Source organism: Frieseomelitta varia, unplaced genomic scaffold, assembly GCF_011392965.1.
Source record: "Frieseomelitta varia isolate USP_RPSP 00005682 unplaced genomic scaffold, Fvar_1.2 scaffold_459, whole genome shotgun sequence".
In the NCBI taxonomy this organism is placed as follows: Eukaryota; Metazoa; Arthropoda; class Insecta; order Hymenoptera; family Apidae; genus Frieseomelitta; species Frieseomelitta varia.
Window position 1 is genome coordinate 463927 of NW_025110211.1, and position 15750 is coordinate 479676.

The 15750-nt window shown below is 39.6% G+C and overlaps 2 protein-coding genes across 3 annotated transcripts; one reads left to right on the forward strand and one right to left on the reverse strand.

Moving 5' to 3' along the window:
• Positions 1 to 27: 27 nt before the first annotated feature.
• Positions 28 to 1793, forward strand: LOC122532552 (vitamin K epoxide reductase complex subunit 1-like protein 1). The gene is made up of 3 exons (XM_043661392.1): positions 28 to 461; positions 939 to 1036; positions 1168 to 1793. Exons 1-3 carry the CDS (start codon positions 280 to 282, stop codon positions 1389 to 1391), a joined length of 504 nt encoding a protein of 167 aa, XP_043517327.1. The 5' UTR covers positions 28 to 279; the 3' UTR covers positions 1392 to 1793.
• On the reverse strand, positions 1587 to 13111 carry LOC122532547. 2 transcript variants are annotated; one of them, XM_043661382.1, is made up of 13 exons: positions 12871 to 13111; positions 11031 to 11260; positions 9628 to 9797; positions 9459 to 9495; positions 8945 to 9114; positions 8688 to 8867; positions 5175 to 5390; positions 4692 to 4938; positions 4204 to 4557; positions 3900 to 4102; positions 3561 to 3813; positions 3005 to 3467; positions 1587 to 2597 (listed from the first exon to the last, which is right to left on the reverse strand). In XM_043661382.1, exons 3-13 carry the CDS (start codon positions 9694 to 9696, stop codon positions 2057 to 2059), a joined length of 2733 nt encoding a protein of 910 aa, XP_043517317.1. In that variant the 5' UTR covers positions 9697 to 9797; positions 11031 to 11260; positions 12871 to 13111; the 3' UTR covers positions 1587 to 2056. The 2 variants fall into 2 exon arrangements, with proteins under 2 accessions (XP_043517317.1, XP_043517316.1); XM_043661381.1 differs by lacking the exon at positions 11031 to 11260.
• Positions 13112 to 15750: the final 2639 nt, after the last annotated feature.

Below are 15750 nucleotides of genomic sequence, written 5' to 3' on the forward strand. Positions count from 1 at the left end.
TAAAGATAATTTCGTAGTAAGATAAAATCATGTTTTATTCAGTATTTAGACTACTAAAGTGGAATCAACGACCAATAAATGTTCCATATTACATTTTGTTTCACAGTCGCTTGGCTATCGATCGTCGCATTTGTTATTTCCTTGCACACTGAATATTAATTTCTACTCTCGTAGTGCTTAGAAAATTCCCAAGTGTGAACAATTCGATCAGTTAATTTTCTCCAAAAATAGTGTATTTAAATAACGTTTAACTTTACTCTGTATTCATATAATTGAACCATGACTGCAATTAAAAAATCCTTGCAAAAATTAAACGCTGGAATTATCACAACGTGTATCGTAGGTTTTGCTGGTTCTTACTATGCGTACTACGTGGAATTAGCAAAAAAGGAAGATGATTTATACGAAGCAATGTGCGATATCAGCGAGCACGTTAGCTGTACCAAAGCATTTTCTTCCGAGTAAGTATAAATCGTTTGGTTTCAAAACATGCATAATATAATTTTCTTGATGCTATAAAGCTTGTGCAATTTTGTGCACGAAGAATATCTAGAAAACTTGTTCATAGCGCGTTCCGTATTCTGATTGATGCAACTGTTTTCTAAGATTACAATTAAATGGAAAATATTTTATCGAATACGTGTTATTTAATTTCAAATTTGTGACATTTTAGAAATTGATATTATGCATAACTATAAATATATTATGCGTTTAAAATTGTTTTCCATTTGTGATTATCTATTAAACAGTGTTCTACATAGAGATTAGCCTTGATGATTCTTGCGCATGCGTTTGTATCGACTTTTGAATTCTTTTGCGATACGTAATGCATACAATTTTGTAAGATAATTTAGCTCAAATTAAGAATTATCAATTTAATGAATTAATTATCTATTTTTAACAGTATATGGTTTAGCAAGCAATTAACTTTATTACAGATATGGAAAAGGTTTTGGAATAATTCCAGAAACGTCTCTTTTATATGCACCAAATCCTGTATATGGATTAATATTTTATGTTCTGGCCACAATACTGAGTATGTATTGTATTTACTGTATCTCAATAAATTTTCGTTTATTGTAGTAAAATTATTATTTTGGGGAGTATGAAGAGAGGGGGATAAAACATTGTGTTTTCTTTTTATCAACATTTTAATAAATTTTTTAGGTATATCGAATAGACGTATGACATCAGCCCTTGTCGTAACATTAGGAATTTGTGCGAACCTTGGCACGATTTACCTGGCATACATTTTGTACAAATTAAGCAATATCTGCGTAGTCTGTGTTAGTCTTTATGTCGTAAATGCTATTCTTTTAATACTTGCTGTTAAAAAGCATCGAAAACTGTGTCGAAAAAATGGCACAAATAAAAAGAAAAAATCGAAGTAAATATGAACATTTTCAAAACTAAAACTACTAAAAATCTTCCAATTTTTGTTGGAGAGTTGCTAAGAATAGATTAATCAATGATAATATATAATATTTACTTAACATCTACGTCACTTTTCACACTATTTCGAAGAAATTTATATGTATTACTTGATATATACACACCTTCTGTCGAAATAAATGCAATTAATCTGGATAAATTGTAATTTTATATCTTAAAACGTGGATGTAACATTTAATCACGTATACCTAATAACGAATCGCTATCTCTATCTCATACCCCTCTACTAATCTGATATGTAATCTTGGATTGTAATTGAATATGTGAGCGAAAAGAAGATTAAGTAAGTCTCGCGTGAGTTGTGTTGTAATAAAAACCTGTCTGAAACTATTGGAACAAAACTTCATTGATTTATACAAAACAAGCCCACCTCTCACGATCGATATGGATAATATCAATATCAATATCACTTCGCACTATACAAAAAAAAAAAAAAAAAATCATAAACCATAAACTACTTATACGTAATAACTAATACCCGCTAATCCGTAATGGATTCCACTTCAACCGTATTTAAAGAAAAAAAAAAAAAAAAAAAAAAAAAAAAACAGTTATTATAAAACTATTAAAAAGTGCCTAACTGAACGACTTAATGAAGACTTGATTAATACTCGTGTCTGCTGTTCTTCAACAAATCCCTGTTGCTACGATTGATACTGGCCAAAATGCCTGGACTCTTCAACGGAGGTGTTTCGTTTAATCTGTTCAGTTGCAAGTTGGATGTATACGGTATCCTGGGAGGTGGTGTGTCGATGCCGTTTCTGTCAGCCTCGACGTTAAAGCTCTTGCTACGTGACAACGAGGATCTGTAACTTCGTTCGGGCTTGACCGGCGGTTGAACGTTGCTTTGCAATGCCGCCACCTTCGGCGACATGACCGTATTCTTGATGGAAATATTGATCATACTTCCGTACTGACGCGGCTGGTTCGTCGATAATGGGACGTTGCCGTGCGACGTTCCCAATTTGATCGCGCTAGGGACCGGTTGCTGGCGTCTGGATAGGGTCTGCGACCGTGCGTATTGTCCACCGGTGTGCAGGTTCCTCGGCAGAGTTTGCGTGCTCCTCAACTGTTCCTCTCGCTCGTAATCGTTGGTTAGCCGACCGGTTGACTTGCTAAACCTGCCGAGTGAACTGGACGAGACGCTGAAACGCGTCGGTTCGACAATTGACTGCGGAGGAATCGTTCTTCGTGATGGCTGGCGAGCCCATACGAAACTACATAGCGGCATAGAGACATGCTTCAAACTCCCTTTCATGCAGCCTTCACCCACACCATCCGAAGCGAGCAACATTTCGTCGTGAAATGTGCACTTATTATATATATATACATGTACAATTTAACAAGCAACGAAGCACACCGTTTTGCAGGTTCGATTACGTAAATCTGTATCAGCTTACTGGAATGTCTTTCGACGCTTATACGATTACGCCTTTCATTCGTAGTCAGGCAATACGATACCGCTGCTCTTACTTTTAACGATTAACTAACGCATATACGCATCAATTAGCATAGTTTAATGTTGCTCTTTATTATTGCTTGGCTTAGTTACCTGTATTCAGTTTCAGCGACGGTTCTACCGCGCGGCTTCCCAGATCTTCTTACATCTCTGTATCCTTTCTCGCGGCCGTAAATGCTTCCTCCGAAGGGATCCTCGCCGAGGTAATACCTGTGCAACGGGGGCGTCGACTCGCTGCGTTGCCATTGCTCTTGAGCCACGTGGGAACTTGTTTTAACCATCTTGGAGATCTTGCTCGCATTGTTATTTGTCCCAGCGTGGCTCCTTGGTGGTCTTTCGGGAGGTTTCTCCTCCATGTCCCTTTCGTTCACCAGAGGAATGTTCTTGTCGATCACGTTGTACTGCATGTAGGTTGGTCCACTGTCGTCGGTCTGTGTCAGTTGAGAAATCGAGCTGCTGTTAGACCGCTTGTTCTTCCTTTCACTGCTGGCGGAACGCAGTTTCCCAACTAATTTCCTGAACGACTCTCCGATCTTGTATTTCGAGTGTCCTGAACCTTGAACATTTACAACATACACGCGTATATACCTATCTGAAATATTGTCTTTTTAAAAACAAAATATTCATATCAAGTATTTTTGGTATTTACTCTTTTCGGTACGAACAGGAGTTGATGTGGCAAACTCGATTGACTTCTTACTGTTGCGGAAATTCGATTCTGGCAACGGCGACGTCGACCGCGATCTCGATGTTGATTTTTTCCGATTGTCTTGCTCGACTGTTTGCTCTTGGACATTTCGATTGCGACTCTCCCAGGTTCTCTGCACGACGTGAACTGGGCTAGAAGTTCGGCCTGGTATCGAGTCGTTTACATTGGCCTTCTCTTCAGACCTCGTTGTCCACTAAAATCAAAATCAGTGTACCCATACGGTGCAGTGCAAGAGCATAGCTGGCACGTATAATAGATAAGAATCATAAGAATGTATACTTGTTCTTTCGATCTTCGTCGAACAGGCGGAGATGGTGTACACGTTCGATCGAACGATTCCTGATGTTCACGACGAAGAACCGACTCGTAAGTTTTCGAGTACGTCGAGTCGACTTGATTTTTCGAGTGATCGTGAGCATGACCGTTTGTGCGAACTGTCTCCACGTATTGCGGCGAGCTTGTTCTCAATTGATTCTGTCTCTCTGGATAATATAGAAATATTTAATAATGTTATAAATAGCATAAAATATTGCAAATTCAGTATCTATCAAAGATTATTTTTGGGTGAAATATAGTTTGATACCTCTCCCTTGGTATCTCTCAGACCACTCGCTTATTCCGTGAAAATATCCCGAGGGTGATATTGAATCACGACCGGTACTGCGCCGTTGATGTCGATTGGAGCTAGCAGTCTGATAATCCCGCTCTTTGGGACTGCAAGATTTCATAGTGATATTAATATAGCTCGTGTTCGCGCTAGTTGGAAGAGGGGAATCTTCAGCATCGATGGACCCATGAGAAGAACGCGACTCGCTACCAAAATGGCTCTCCAACCACTTGGACGTTTCAAACTTTCTCGCTTCATCTTCCTCTTCAAAGTCCAGTGGTTTCTTTGTTAGAACGTCCTTCCGAGCTGGGAAGCTCTCTGCAGGGAAACCTGTAATAATCGTCCAATCTTAATCATAATACATAATAACATATTCTGTATACATGTAACGAAACGCGCAGAATTTTGAAGTGTAGCTTTTTTCGAAAGTTTTTCTAAGATTGAGAATAAAGAAAAAGGGGTACCAGAATGCTTATGGAAACGTGTAGTTCGCATGGCTGTAGGTGATGGTGTCCAATCTCCGATTCGTTCTCCCTCGGTGGTCTCTGCGACGTAGCGCATTTCACGGGCGATCCTCTCGCCACCCGAGATATAATCGACCACGTCCTCGTCCCTCTTTTTCACGAATCTATGCGAGCTTTCCTTCTTCTTTTCTGACGCGTCGTCACCATCTACATCACATCCGTCGTCAGGGACCTCGTCGTCCTTAATCTGAAATTGAGATCGAAACACTCAGGTTACTATAATTGAAGATTGATAAAATCTTCTCAAAAATCGAAGGATCTGGAACTATCGAGAAGCAGCAAATATTTTACTGTTACAAGTATAAGAGAATAAAGTGAAACAAAATTCAGCAATTTCTGGATGGCATTTCAAATTAAATATGTGAACTGCCAAATGTGCCATTTATTTCTGACCAATTGTTTCTGACATTTGAAGGGACAAACCTCCTCGTGCTCGACCGTTCGTTTCCTCTCGGTAACTATCAAACCATCGTGTTTAAGCTCCTTTTTCTCCAAGGTTTTCTCCGTGTCGATCACCTTGTTCGACTTGGTCGTGTGCTGGACGACCCTGGGACCCGTTTGAGACGCCAACTGCTTGGAAGATTCGGCGAGGGCCACTCTCAGATCGCCCCGGTTATTTCTTACAGCCTTCTGGTATGCCTGAAACCAGACGAGTCACCGTTTAGCCAGTTAGGACGGCCCGGCCAGTTATTATCTGTCGGGAATCACCTCGCGTCCCGAAATCTCGCCCGCGATAAACCGGATCGTCTGGCTCTCGCACGCGAAACCTTTGCGAACAAGTGGAAAGAAAGGTGTTTCTAACGACGAAGGTCACGACACTCGACATCCGTGACAAACAAATGTAAAACGACGTCCTGAACTAAGTAAAATTTTATCCTCGTTAGGCTACTCGCTACATTTATTAAGAAATGTTATTACATTTAACATGTTGCGCTGGAGTGACGCGCATCGAGAATTTTTTGTCCCAAAATTGCAACATTTTCTTAGTTTCAAGTACAATTAATTTCAGTTTTAATTACATTATATTTCATATAATATAATTAATTTATAATATTTCATATAATATAATTAATTTATAATATTTCATATAATATAATTAATTTATAATATAATCTCAGTTTTAATTATATTATATTTGATATAATATAATTAATTTATAATATAATCTCAGTTTTAATTATATTATATTTGATATAATATAATTAATTTATAATATAATCTCAGTTTTAATTATATTTAAATGTAACCCAGGCGAAACAAATGATAAGTCTGTTACTTCTTAATAATTTCTAATCTAGTGATATCGTACCAACGAGTTCAAAAGAAGAAGAAAGCGACAAATTATTGTATACGGTTCGGTCACTCGTTATGGTCCGCGAACCAGTTGCCAGCGCAAGGAATTAATATCTTACATATTGCGATATTTATTTATTATTTACAAACTTATTCGTCATAAAACAATTGGAAAACAGAGGCAATGAAGAGCATTCGATTTGTGTTAAATATCCATGAGACGTTCCAACATTTACATATGGCCTGAATGACTAAATATAAATGATATAGAGAATGAGAACGAGAAATAAAATGTTTTAAACACAGATATCACGCAGCGAACGACACTTGTTTGTATCGAAGGATACTTCATTTAAGATATTTAAAGACTGTCATCGATTCAAGAAAGGTAGTAGAATAGCCTGCATTAGTCGAGGTTATTAAAGGTCACTATCAATTAACGATAGGGTAGGTTGTTTTTTAAATCCGACACTCGTGTAAACATCTCTCTTAGTCTGAATATTATCGATCGTTTCAAAAGAAATTGAAATGCACGACCTTAAATGACCTTCGAGATTAATAGAGATCGTCGAGTTTATTCTTTTTGCGCGAAAGTACACGAGTTCACTTTACACGTAGATCACCGGACGACTCGCAAGGACGTTCTTTATCTTTGATACGTAAATTAAAGAAAAAGCAGCAAACGAGAGAAGACTGAAAGCAATTTTTACACATCAATTTTATACTGTATGCACTTGAAAAATTTCATATTATAAATAATATAAAAATAACCTGTGGATGTAGCTTGAAATACAACGATCCATTTTATAGACACTGGTTATTGTTTTTGTTATCACTGTTTCATAAAATACCGGCGAAGGATCCACGAGGAATCGTGTATCCAGAGGTGGCCGTCGTACCGGCACTCTGTCAAACGAAGATGACAATGGCAAGGTTATCACCGTTGTAAGATCACGTAATATCCCAGTAATCGTTCGGTAAACGGATCAGAACGAAGAGAGTAACGAGTGAAACGTGTGTCGGCCGCGGCCAGATAGAAACATCGAAGATAGTCGAGCGCGGAACAGCTGCTGTGACTGCGATCGTTCCATCTCGGCTCGTTCGTCGCCATTCGGTGAAGGGAGAGCAAACTCGAGAGATCATCGACTTCCACTTCTCGACGAGTCTTCTCTCTCTTCGTTGCTCTTCTGACCTGTCTTTCCTTCGTCCTTTCTCTTGCTCTCTCTCAGCTCTTCTCTCCGCTCCGTGTGTGTCTCTCCCTACTTCGCGTCGTCGTTCTGCCTCTCTTTCCTTTCGTTCGTCTTCATCCAGAACAATTCGACCTCTTCGTTTCTGAATCGTTCAAGCGCGAACGCGTATATACCTGTTGCCTGGCTTTTGCAATCCAGAAGCCAGCCCCCCACCAACCAGATATTTCCTCCACTATCGCAACTAGCAAGCCTCGTTGCACGCTCGATCGACTCCGGAGAGGATCTTCCACTTTCGTTCCAACTAGATTCCATCTCGTTTTGCTCGTGCAACGATGATTACGCGAAATGTTACTGTGCCATGAAGAAGTTCCGTCTCACGACCGATGCTTTCAATTTTCAGGCGTATTTTCAGGTACCAGAGTACCATTTCTGTAGAAACTTTGTAACAGCTTTCGGCTCAATTCTCTCAAAATTTTGTGAGAATATTCCGTCTGTTCGACTAGGATGGATTTATGATGAGCAGCGTGACAAATATGATCGGGCACACGATAGACCTGTTGCATATCTTCTCTCGATGCACAGCCGCTTCCTTCCGTGTTCGTCTCTTTCCGCTCTGGTCTCATTAATCATCCGTTGACAAGCGTTCACGGATACCCTTTGAAGACGTTTGACAGGCAAGCGGAAGAATTACAAATTTATGGTTTCGTCGATCGTCGGAGAAATTCGCTCTTTAGCAAGGAGTGACGCAGACATTGATGTGAATTGTCGTGTGCAAATACGAGTCGAAAGTTGACAAAGATGCGAAATGCAAATGTAAATTAGATAATCGTTACATGCAGAACTTTTTCACTGGATATCCAAGTGAAACATAAGTCTACAAACGTTTTGTTTAGTGTTGAGAAACTCTGTGTTGACACACTTAAGGGGTTAGGACAGTTTGAAATTTTCAACAAATCTAATTTTTAGGCTCGTCAAACTGTCCTTAATCTAATCATACTGCATACTTTTTTTCACCTCTCTGCTTGTCACGTTCGTAAAATCAATTATGACGTTAAACAGCATTTCTCTCTAGGAGAAAGTACGACACACTTTGAAAGAAGTCGTCATTTGCAAATTTAGTAGAACAAATAGAAACGTTCAGCCGAGTTGAACAGCGTGTCACGTCTCGCAAGATGGCCTTGGCCAAATTAAACAGAGTCCGCGTGTGTATCGGGTCGATCCGAAATCCGAAATGTTTTCATACCGGGAAAGGAAGCTGGTCAAAAACGAGGACCGTATTTGTGTTCCACGAAGAATCATCGTGGATACGTCGTGGGATGAACCTTGGCGTGAGGCGAGAGGCTGACCTTTTCGCGGCGATCAAGAAGGAGAGAAAAAGAACGTGTACACACGCCGGCGATCACGGCACGCGCAGGTGGAATTTAGGTGTGGGTGTGTCGCGGTGTAGATATACCTCGTCCGAGATATCTCCCAGTTGTCGACGATCTTCTGTTTCCAGTCTCTCCTCAATCTCCTCGCGACTCCTCACCACCGTCTCGTTCAATTCCTTCTGAACTATGCTACCGCCATCGGCAGACCGTCTTCCACCTGTTGGCCATTCAACTTCTTGCGGTTGGTCGCCGGTTGTTCGTCTCTGAGAAGAAACATCGGTAAAATGGCAGTAATCCGAAAGGTTTTATCGCGAGCTTGAGTCATTCGAGATGGTCTTACTTCTTGCGTGGTGTGTTCCTGTTGCTCGATGTCCTCGGTAGTATTCGTGGTGACCAAGGGCCCTGAATCGACCACGACCTCGCCATCCTCGAGCACGACCTGTCGCTTCACTCTCGTCTCGATCTGCCTGGTGGTCGTTATCTCCTTCTTCTTTCGAGTTTCCCATTCCTCTGAAAGCGGAAGCGAGTGTTGTCCCAACTTGGACCGTACGTGCACCGCGTAACGCTAGCGTTATTGCGACAAAACCAATCTTTCTGACAGAACAAATAGATAGGCGACTAGAGAGGTAAAAAGAGAGAAGTCGATGATTGCAGATCATTGCAGATCCGTTTCGCGACGTCGAGCAAGAATAAGAGGAACCTTCGTTGATGCGTTAACACGCTAAATATTTGCCAGACCTCGGTTTCCGCGCGACACGCCTACCTTCTTATCTCGTTATCTAGTTATTTGAATCACGACTCGAACGTCCGCATCACGAACAAACAATGCATGACGATCACGTCCGAGAAATTACCTTCTTTGACCAAAGCTACAGAATTCTCAGGGTCGATCTGCAAAAGAAAAGACAGGGAAAAAATAGAAGTCGCATGGTTAAACTCGTTTCTTCGACTGTATGTGTAGAAGAGCACGGGAATAAATGATTCGTACATTTATAAAGTACAAAGACGAGAAGATATACTCACGAGAATCGGCGGATGGCTCGCTGGCGGTGGACGAGCCTCGTATCGGCGTGTTGAAATCACCTCCATCATTCGATCATACCTGCTGGGTGAATCCTGTGACGCTGTTGGAGGCTGTCGTGGCAGGAAGTGAAATTGTTGGTTTCGGGGGTTGCTTCCAATAAAAGTCTGCCCTAAAATATATATATATATATATATATATATATTTCTTCCACAAACCATATATCATATACATGGTGTTCCAGGTTTTTCCCGCCAAACTGCGAGAGCTTATTCTAGGGGCCAAAAGAAAAAAAAAAAAATGTTATATGAAATTTATTGTGAATTTTTGAATTTTTATGAACACGTATAACAATACGTTTCAATATTCCCTTTCGATGTCTCGTATGAAAGAGTAGAGTTTATCCATTCGTAAGAGAAAATAGAAGATAATCAAACAGCTAAAATGGTCTGGAGTTTGGCGATTCAGAGAATCGTTGGAACAATCAGGATATACAAGAGGTGACAGATGCGACCGATGTCATCAAAGATGCAGGCTATTTGACACTTCTAGCGTAATCGTGGCCGCGTATGTCCAGCAAGCGTGTATACGTGTATAAGCAGGGCATAATAATTCATCAGGACGCTCTTTCTGCATGGAAGTCGAAGGCCGCAGTGGCACGCGGGTTTGTGGTCACGACCACCTCGATATGGGCTGCGATACGATATCGAGATGGTTAAAGACACGCGTGCGCCACGTACGACCAGTTTCCGACGACAGTGGCGTATATTGTTTAACCCTTTGGTCCAAGAACGAATTGACAAAGCAACGTAAAAATAAATACCTCTCGATTATAAAATGAGAATCGTTAAGAAAATTTTTCTATCTATTCGAGATATATATATATAAAAGAATTTGTTAAGTTACGGATGATTTTTAAAAATGAAAGATTACGATTTAGAGGATCATTGTAGCTCGTGTAATTCTTCGTGTATATCGAGAATATATCGGTCAAACGTTAACAATGGATATCGAAACCGTTCGTTCCGAAAGTGGGATTGCAATTAATGAAGAAAGATCGAAGGAAAGTTTTAGCCTACGCCATTGAACACTTGCGTCCTTGCGGTTGGAATTACGCACGAGCTCTCCCTGTCCTGGCTGGAACAGGTACGTAAGTATCTCGATTTTTCCTCCCCTAGAATCTAGGCTTATAATGTGCCGTCTTAGAGCAAATGACGGCTACCAGAGAAAATAATCGGCTACCTCGAACCGGTACGCACCGATGTCCCGACTAGCGACGATTAAAGGGAGAGAGAGAGAGAGAAGGAAAAGAGGCAGCCTAGAGAAGTCTTGTAAATGAAGAGACAACGTCAGTCGAGAGATAGAAACGAAAAAAACAAGTGCAATTCGCATTGACATCACGCACCAACGACGATTCTATATACGACCGTGTCGGTCTCTTCTCATTGGATATGCGTGTGACGTCAGGTATGTGTCACACTGCGGCTAAACCAAGTGAAAACTGTCCATCGCGGAGGACGTTTTTCTGCTCCGTTGTCACTGCGAACGAGATGAAGTTTCTCGGCTTCCATCGTGAAACATTCCATCGACATTATTTCAATACAATACTGTACAATATCGTTTCTCTCTTGCGTCCTTCAAAAGTAAAAAGAAAAAAATTAATTTAAGGGGTCAGGACAGTTTGAAATTTTCAAAAAATCGATTTTTTTTGTTTGTTTTAAATAGTAGTTTGAAATCTTAGAAATAAGATACAAAAGGTCCTGGCCTTTAAAACGACTTATTTTGGGGATATAATAATAAATCCGCGGATACAGAATAAATTGTATTTGTATCACTGTTTACAACTTCAAGCAGTATTATAAAGTGTAAATCGTGCGATTCAAATATTACTTTTGGTGAATCGAATATTAGGGGACTTGGATTCAATTTAGTTGTGAATTGTAAGAATTGTGAGTCGCGATATATAAGTAAAAAAAGTAAGTAGAGGAAAACATAAAAAATGACGTTCTGAAACTTTAAACGCGTTTTTCTTGAAACTAGGTTTTTAGAAACGGTGTGCAAGATATCTCCGAGTCTAATCAACCGATTACTGTAAAACTTGGTACGTATCTTTAGTGTAACATTTACTAGGGATCGAATATTTTTTAATTTAATTTTTAACAATTTCGAAAAATTACTAACCCTCCAAAGTATTCGTAATTTTTAAGCCCATCAAACTGTCCTGTCCCCTTAAAGGATTTACAATCAATGATTATTAAGTGTCATGAATTATAAATGTTTCTCGAAAGTCTTTGTTAAATTTCTAAATGGAAAATCAACAGTGTCACCGATAAAAGTCGAAAATCACACGGGTGGTAAATACAAGTAGTAAAGGAGATGTGAGTCTTAAATTGCACCGATCGTGAATCGAGCAACGAATGCGATTGTTCGGTGGATGGCGTTTAAATCACCGCGCGACATGTCGCCGGTGATTTAAATGCGTGGCCGAAGAACGAAAAGTGACAGATAAATAGAGCGATCGGAGAACAGGTGGACACTCGTAGGCGGTATGCGTGTAATGCGATGAACACGTGACCTCGACAAGGACGTCGCCATTTTGAGGCAAAATAATAAGCGCGGCAACTTTACGTGTGACACGTATCTCTTCATTCAATTTCCCTCTAAAAGAAAGAATTATTTTTACAGAACGACAATGAAGATGGTGTTTAAATTAAAATGTACTACTCGAAACTCTAAGCAAAGAGTGGTTTGATCTAAGCAAGAACAGTTTAGGTCATTTAGAATCCCAGAATAGAGAATCTTTGGCCGCTCTTCTCCGAAACTGAAGAAAAATAAATTGCATTTTCTGCTTTCTTGTTTACAAATTATATTCATAAATCATATCAATTAATAATTTAATTGCAAATTAATACGCAAGTGTGTAAAAAAATCCATCTGCTATAATCAAACGAAAAAAAGAAAAAAAAAAGAGAAGCGTGGACTAGAAACGTGTCTTATATACTGGGAAGATTCCCATCGGTGCTCGTGCACGGCAAATTACGTAAGAGGCTGACAATGCTAGTCTCGTAACATCCTCGGAGGAAAAAGCGATTCGACGGAGCGGCCAGCCTTCTCTAGGAAAGTGCGCACGTTTTAAAATCATGGTGAGCGATGAAAGAGAATAGCGTGAAGTAAGATTTGTCTGGAGTTCAGCAGAGAGTGAGAGTCGGCAGGTGAAAAAAAGAAAGAGCCGTGTTTACATTCACCTGATTCCTATCAGTATTCCAATGACCGCTGCTCTTAAATCCGTGGATAGATCAAGTGCAACAATTCTTCGATAGTCTTGTCGTTTCGATTGCGAATACAAACGCACAGGTGACAACAAGAAGAGGAACCGCTGTACTCGTCGTTAAACAAATTGTCAAGTGACAAGCAAAGTGTCACAGCGTGGAAAATCGAGGAACAAGCGGCAAACCAAATTCCCGCGCATGCTGCCGTGGCCAGCGCTCACAATACTGTCCGTCCGTCGAGCACTTTCTGACGGATCTGCCAACCGCTGGGGTGCTCCCAGTGGGAGACGAAGATCACCGGAGCAGCACGAAGCGCACCCGAACTATCGGTAGTGATGAGATCAAGCTGGATCCAATCGGTGACCAGTAATCTCTTCTATAGACTTAATTGTCTAAATTGATATGTTATTAGAGATCTTACCTGAAAAAAAAAGAAAAATAGGAAAAGATAGCAAGTATTGAGAGAGAAGTATTGGAAGAGAAATGTAAAGTTGAAATACATGACATCCATTTTTTTAACTTGTTAATATATTCTGTCGATCGACACTTTCCATGTAAAAATTATACATAGATATCTAAGTAAAATTGAGCAGAATAGGAGTGAGGCTAAAGGATTCCCTTGTCAATAAAAAGACGGAGTTCGGAATCAGGGACAATACTTTTAAGGAATATTGTGGCGAGAGATGAGAACGTGTTTTAACAAAATCGGTCAGCAGATCACAAGTGAGTCTTCGTGAGACTTATAAAAAAATCTATGTGATTTTATTATTTTATTTTTATTATTTTATTTAATCATTATCAAACTCATAAAAATATCGTGTAACGAAACAATATGTAATGATTCCATCTGTTTAAGATTTGAACAAAGTTCAGCTCTGCAATCACTGACTTGGAATATAAATATTAATGGAGTAATTACCATGTACGACATTAATATACGACTCTAGCTTTCAGCACTAAATAGTATATTTCTAATTCAAATATAACAAAATGTTATTGATGATTTAAATCTGAAACTCTGTATTAAACAAATTTTTTTTGGCCACCGACATATGCATAATATTTAAAATTTGACATTGATAATAAATTGGAAGTAAAATTTCACATTCCTACATGGATTATCGAAAGACAGAAGCATCGAATATATTTTTAGAACTCTATTCTTAGCACTGGGGGTTGATATGCAAATACAACGTTCCAAGGGAATACTTTATTCTGCGTGCATGTGAATTCATGATTCATCGGCGAACATAATCCAAATATCGTATCTTAATATCTGTGGTCGCGCCTCCGCTACCAAAAAAGGTTGCTTAACGAAATAACAGAGAAGAAAGAGGATAACATTCACCTACTCTAGAAATATTAATCGACTGTCATTCGAAGAATCAAGTAATAGTTTCATCATCGCAGAGCAATCGCAATGTCTGCTATTATAATGATCGTTCACGTTGCTGTCGATCATTATTCCATGACTCAATATTGCATCGATGCGCTCTGTTTACACTCAACAGTGAAACCGTAATAGGTACTATTGGCACGACTGCGTAGCTCAAAACTAGTCGTGTTCAAAGAATTTTGTACTTTACGCTTACGTAAGATGCAACAAACTGGAAAGAAAGAAATTTAAGATACAGCTTTAAAATATCATATTCAATTTCATCGCCCAATGATAGAACAATGTAATAAAGCCAGTTTAAAGCGATTAAAAATAATTACAGATTTATCCACGATGAAGAGTTAATTGATAAAGAACCTCATTTATGCTCAATTTACACCAAGGTGGACAATGGTTAATTAAAATTCCGCCGTGGCGTTTGGGATAATCATTATTATTCCTAAAGGAAACTTTACAACGAACGAATGATCTCGCGTTAAAGTTTCTCGGGTACCTTCTCTCTTCACGCGTAATTTCATTATCCTGGTTTTCCTTGGTGCTAATCTCGTTCTCTATATACAGTTCGCGGATTGTACTGTCCTTGGAGAGAAGTACGCGTCAGTGGTCTACAGGTATTACAATCGTATCGAGTAATCATGCCAATGTCAATAACAGAAATTGCGAGGACGACAACGTGGAACAGCAACGTGCCAAGTAGCGTATATAACCAATTAATCAGACGTCCGCCATATAAACATAATGCGTTGACTTTGCGCGACACGTTGGAGAACATACATGTATCGTTGGCTGGAGATCTGTAACAGAATCATGACAGTATGAAAATTCATCTGCTTGACCTCGAGTTATTCTTCCGGGAGGACGAGTCGTACGCAGCCGTGGCGCATGTACGTTTTCGTGCGTGTAGACGAGCAAGAAAAGCGATCCACGTCAGCTGTGTGTCTGGGCAAGCTTACCTATATGGATTTGGAAACGTGGCCATCGCCAAAACCGGCCGAACGAAATCGGCAGCAAGATACGACGAGTTTGCTCGGCGGGCGTAATTGGTTCCGCGAAACTGGTTCAAAAGAGGCGCGCCTTTACAGGTACGGCTTAATACGTTGATCCAACAGTGACTTTTTCCACTATTTCTTTCGTTAGATAGAATTATGTTACCATTGCGGAGTGAACATTTTCACACAACCGAGAATAGTACGAGAATAAGAAAAATTAGATTACTTATTTTAGTGATTTTAAATGTAATATTGCGATGTACTGAAACTACCTTTTTTTGGTATGCTATTGATTATCCGTGTATAGAAATCACGCGAAAAGCAAGTGCATCAAATATTTGGAGATCGATGATAACTATCTCAATGTTTTTGTTGTTAAAAACCTACGTACTTTAAAAAGACAATGTCATTAACCACCAAAAGGGAATAAAGATTACTTGTACTTTTTAATTCTCGAACGTATTAGGCGTA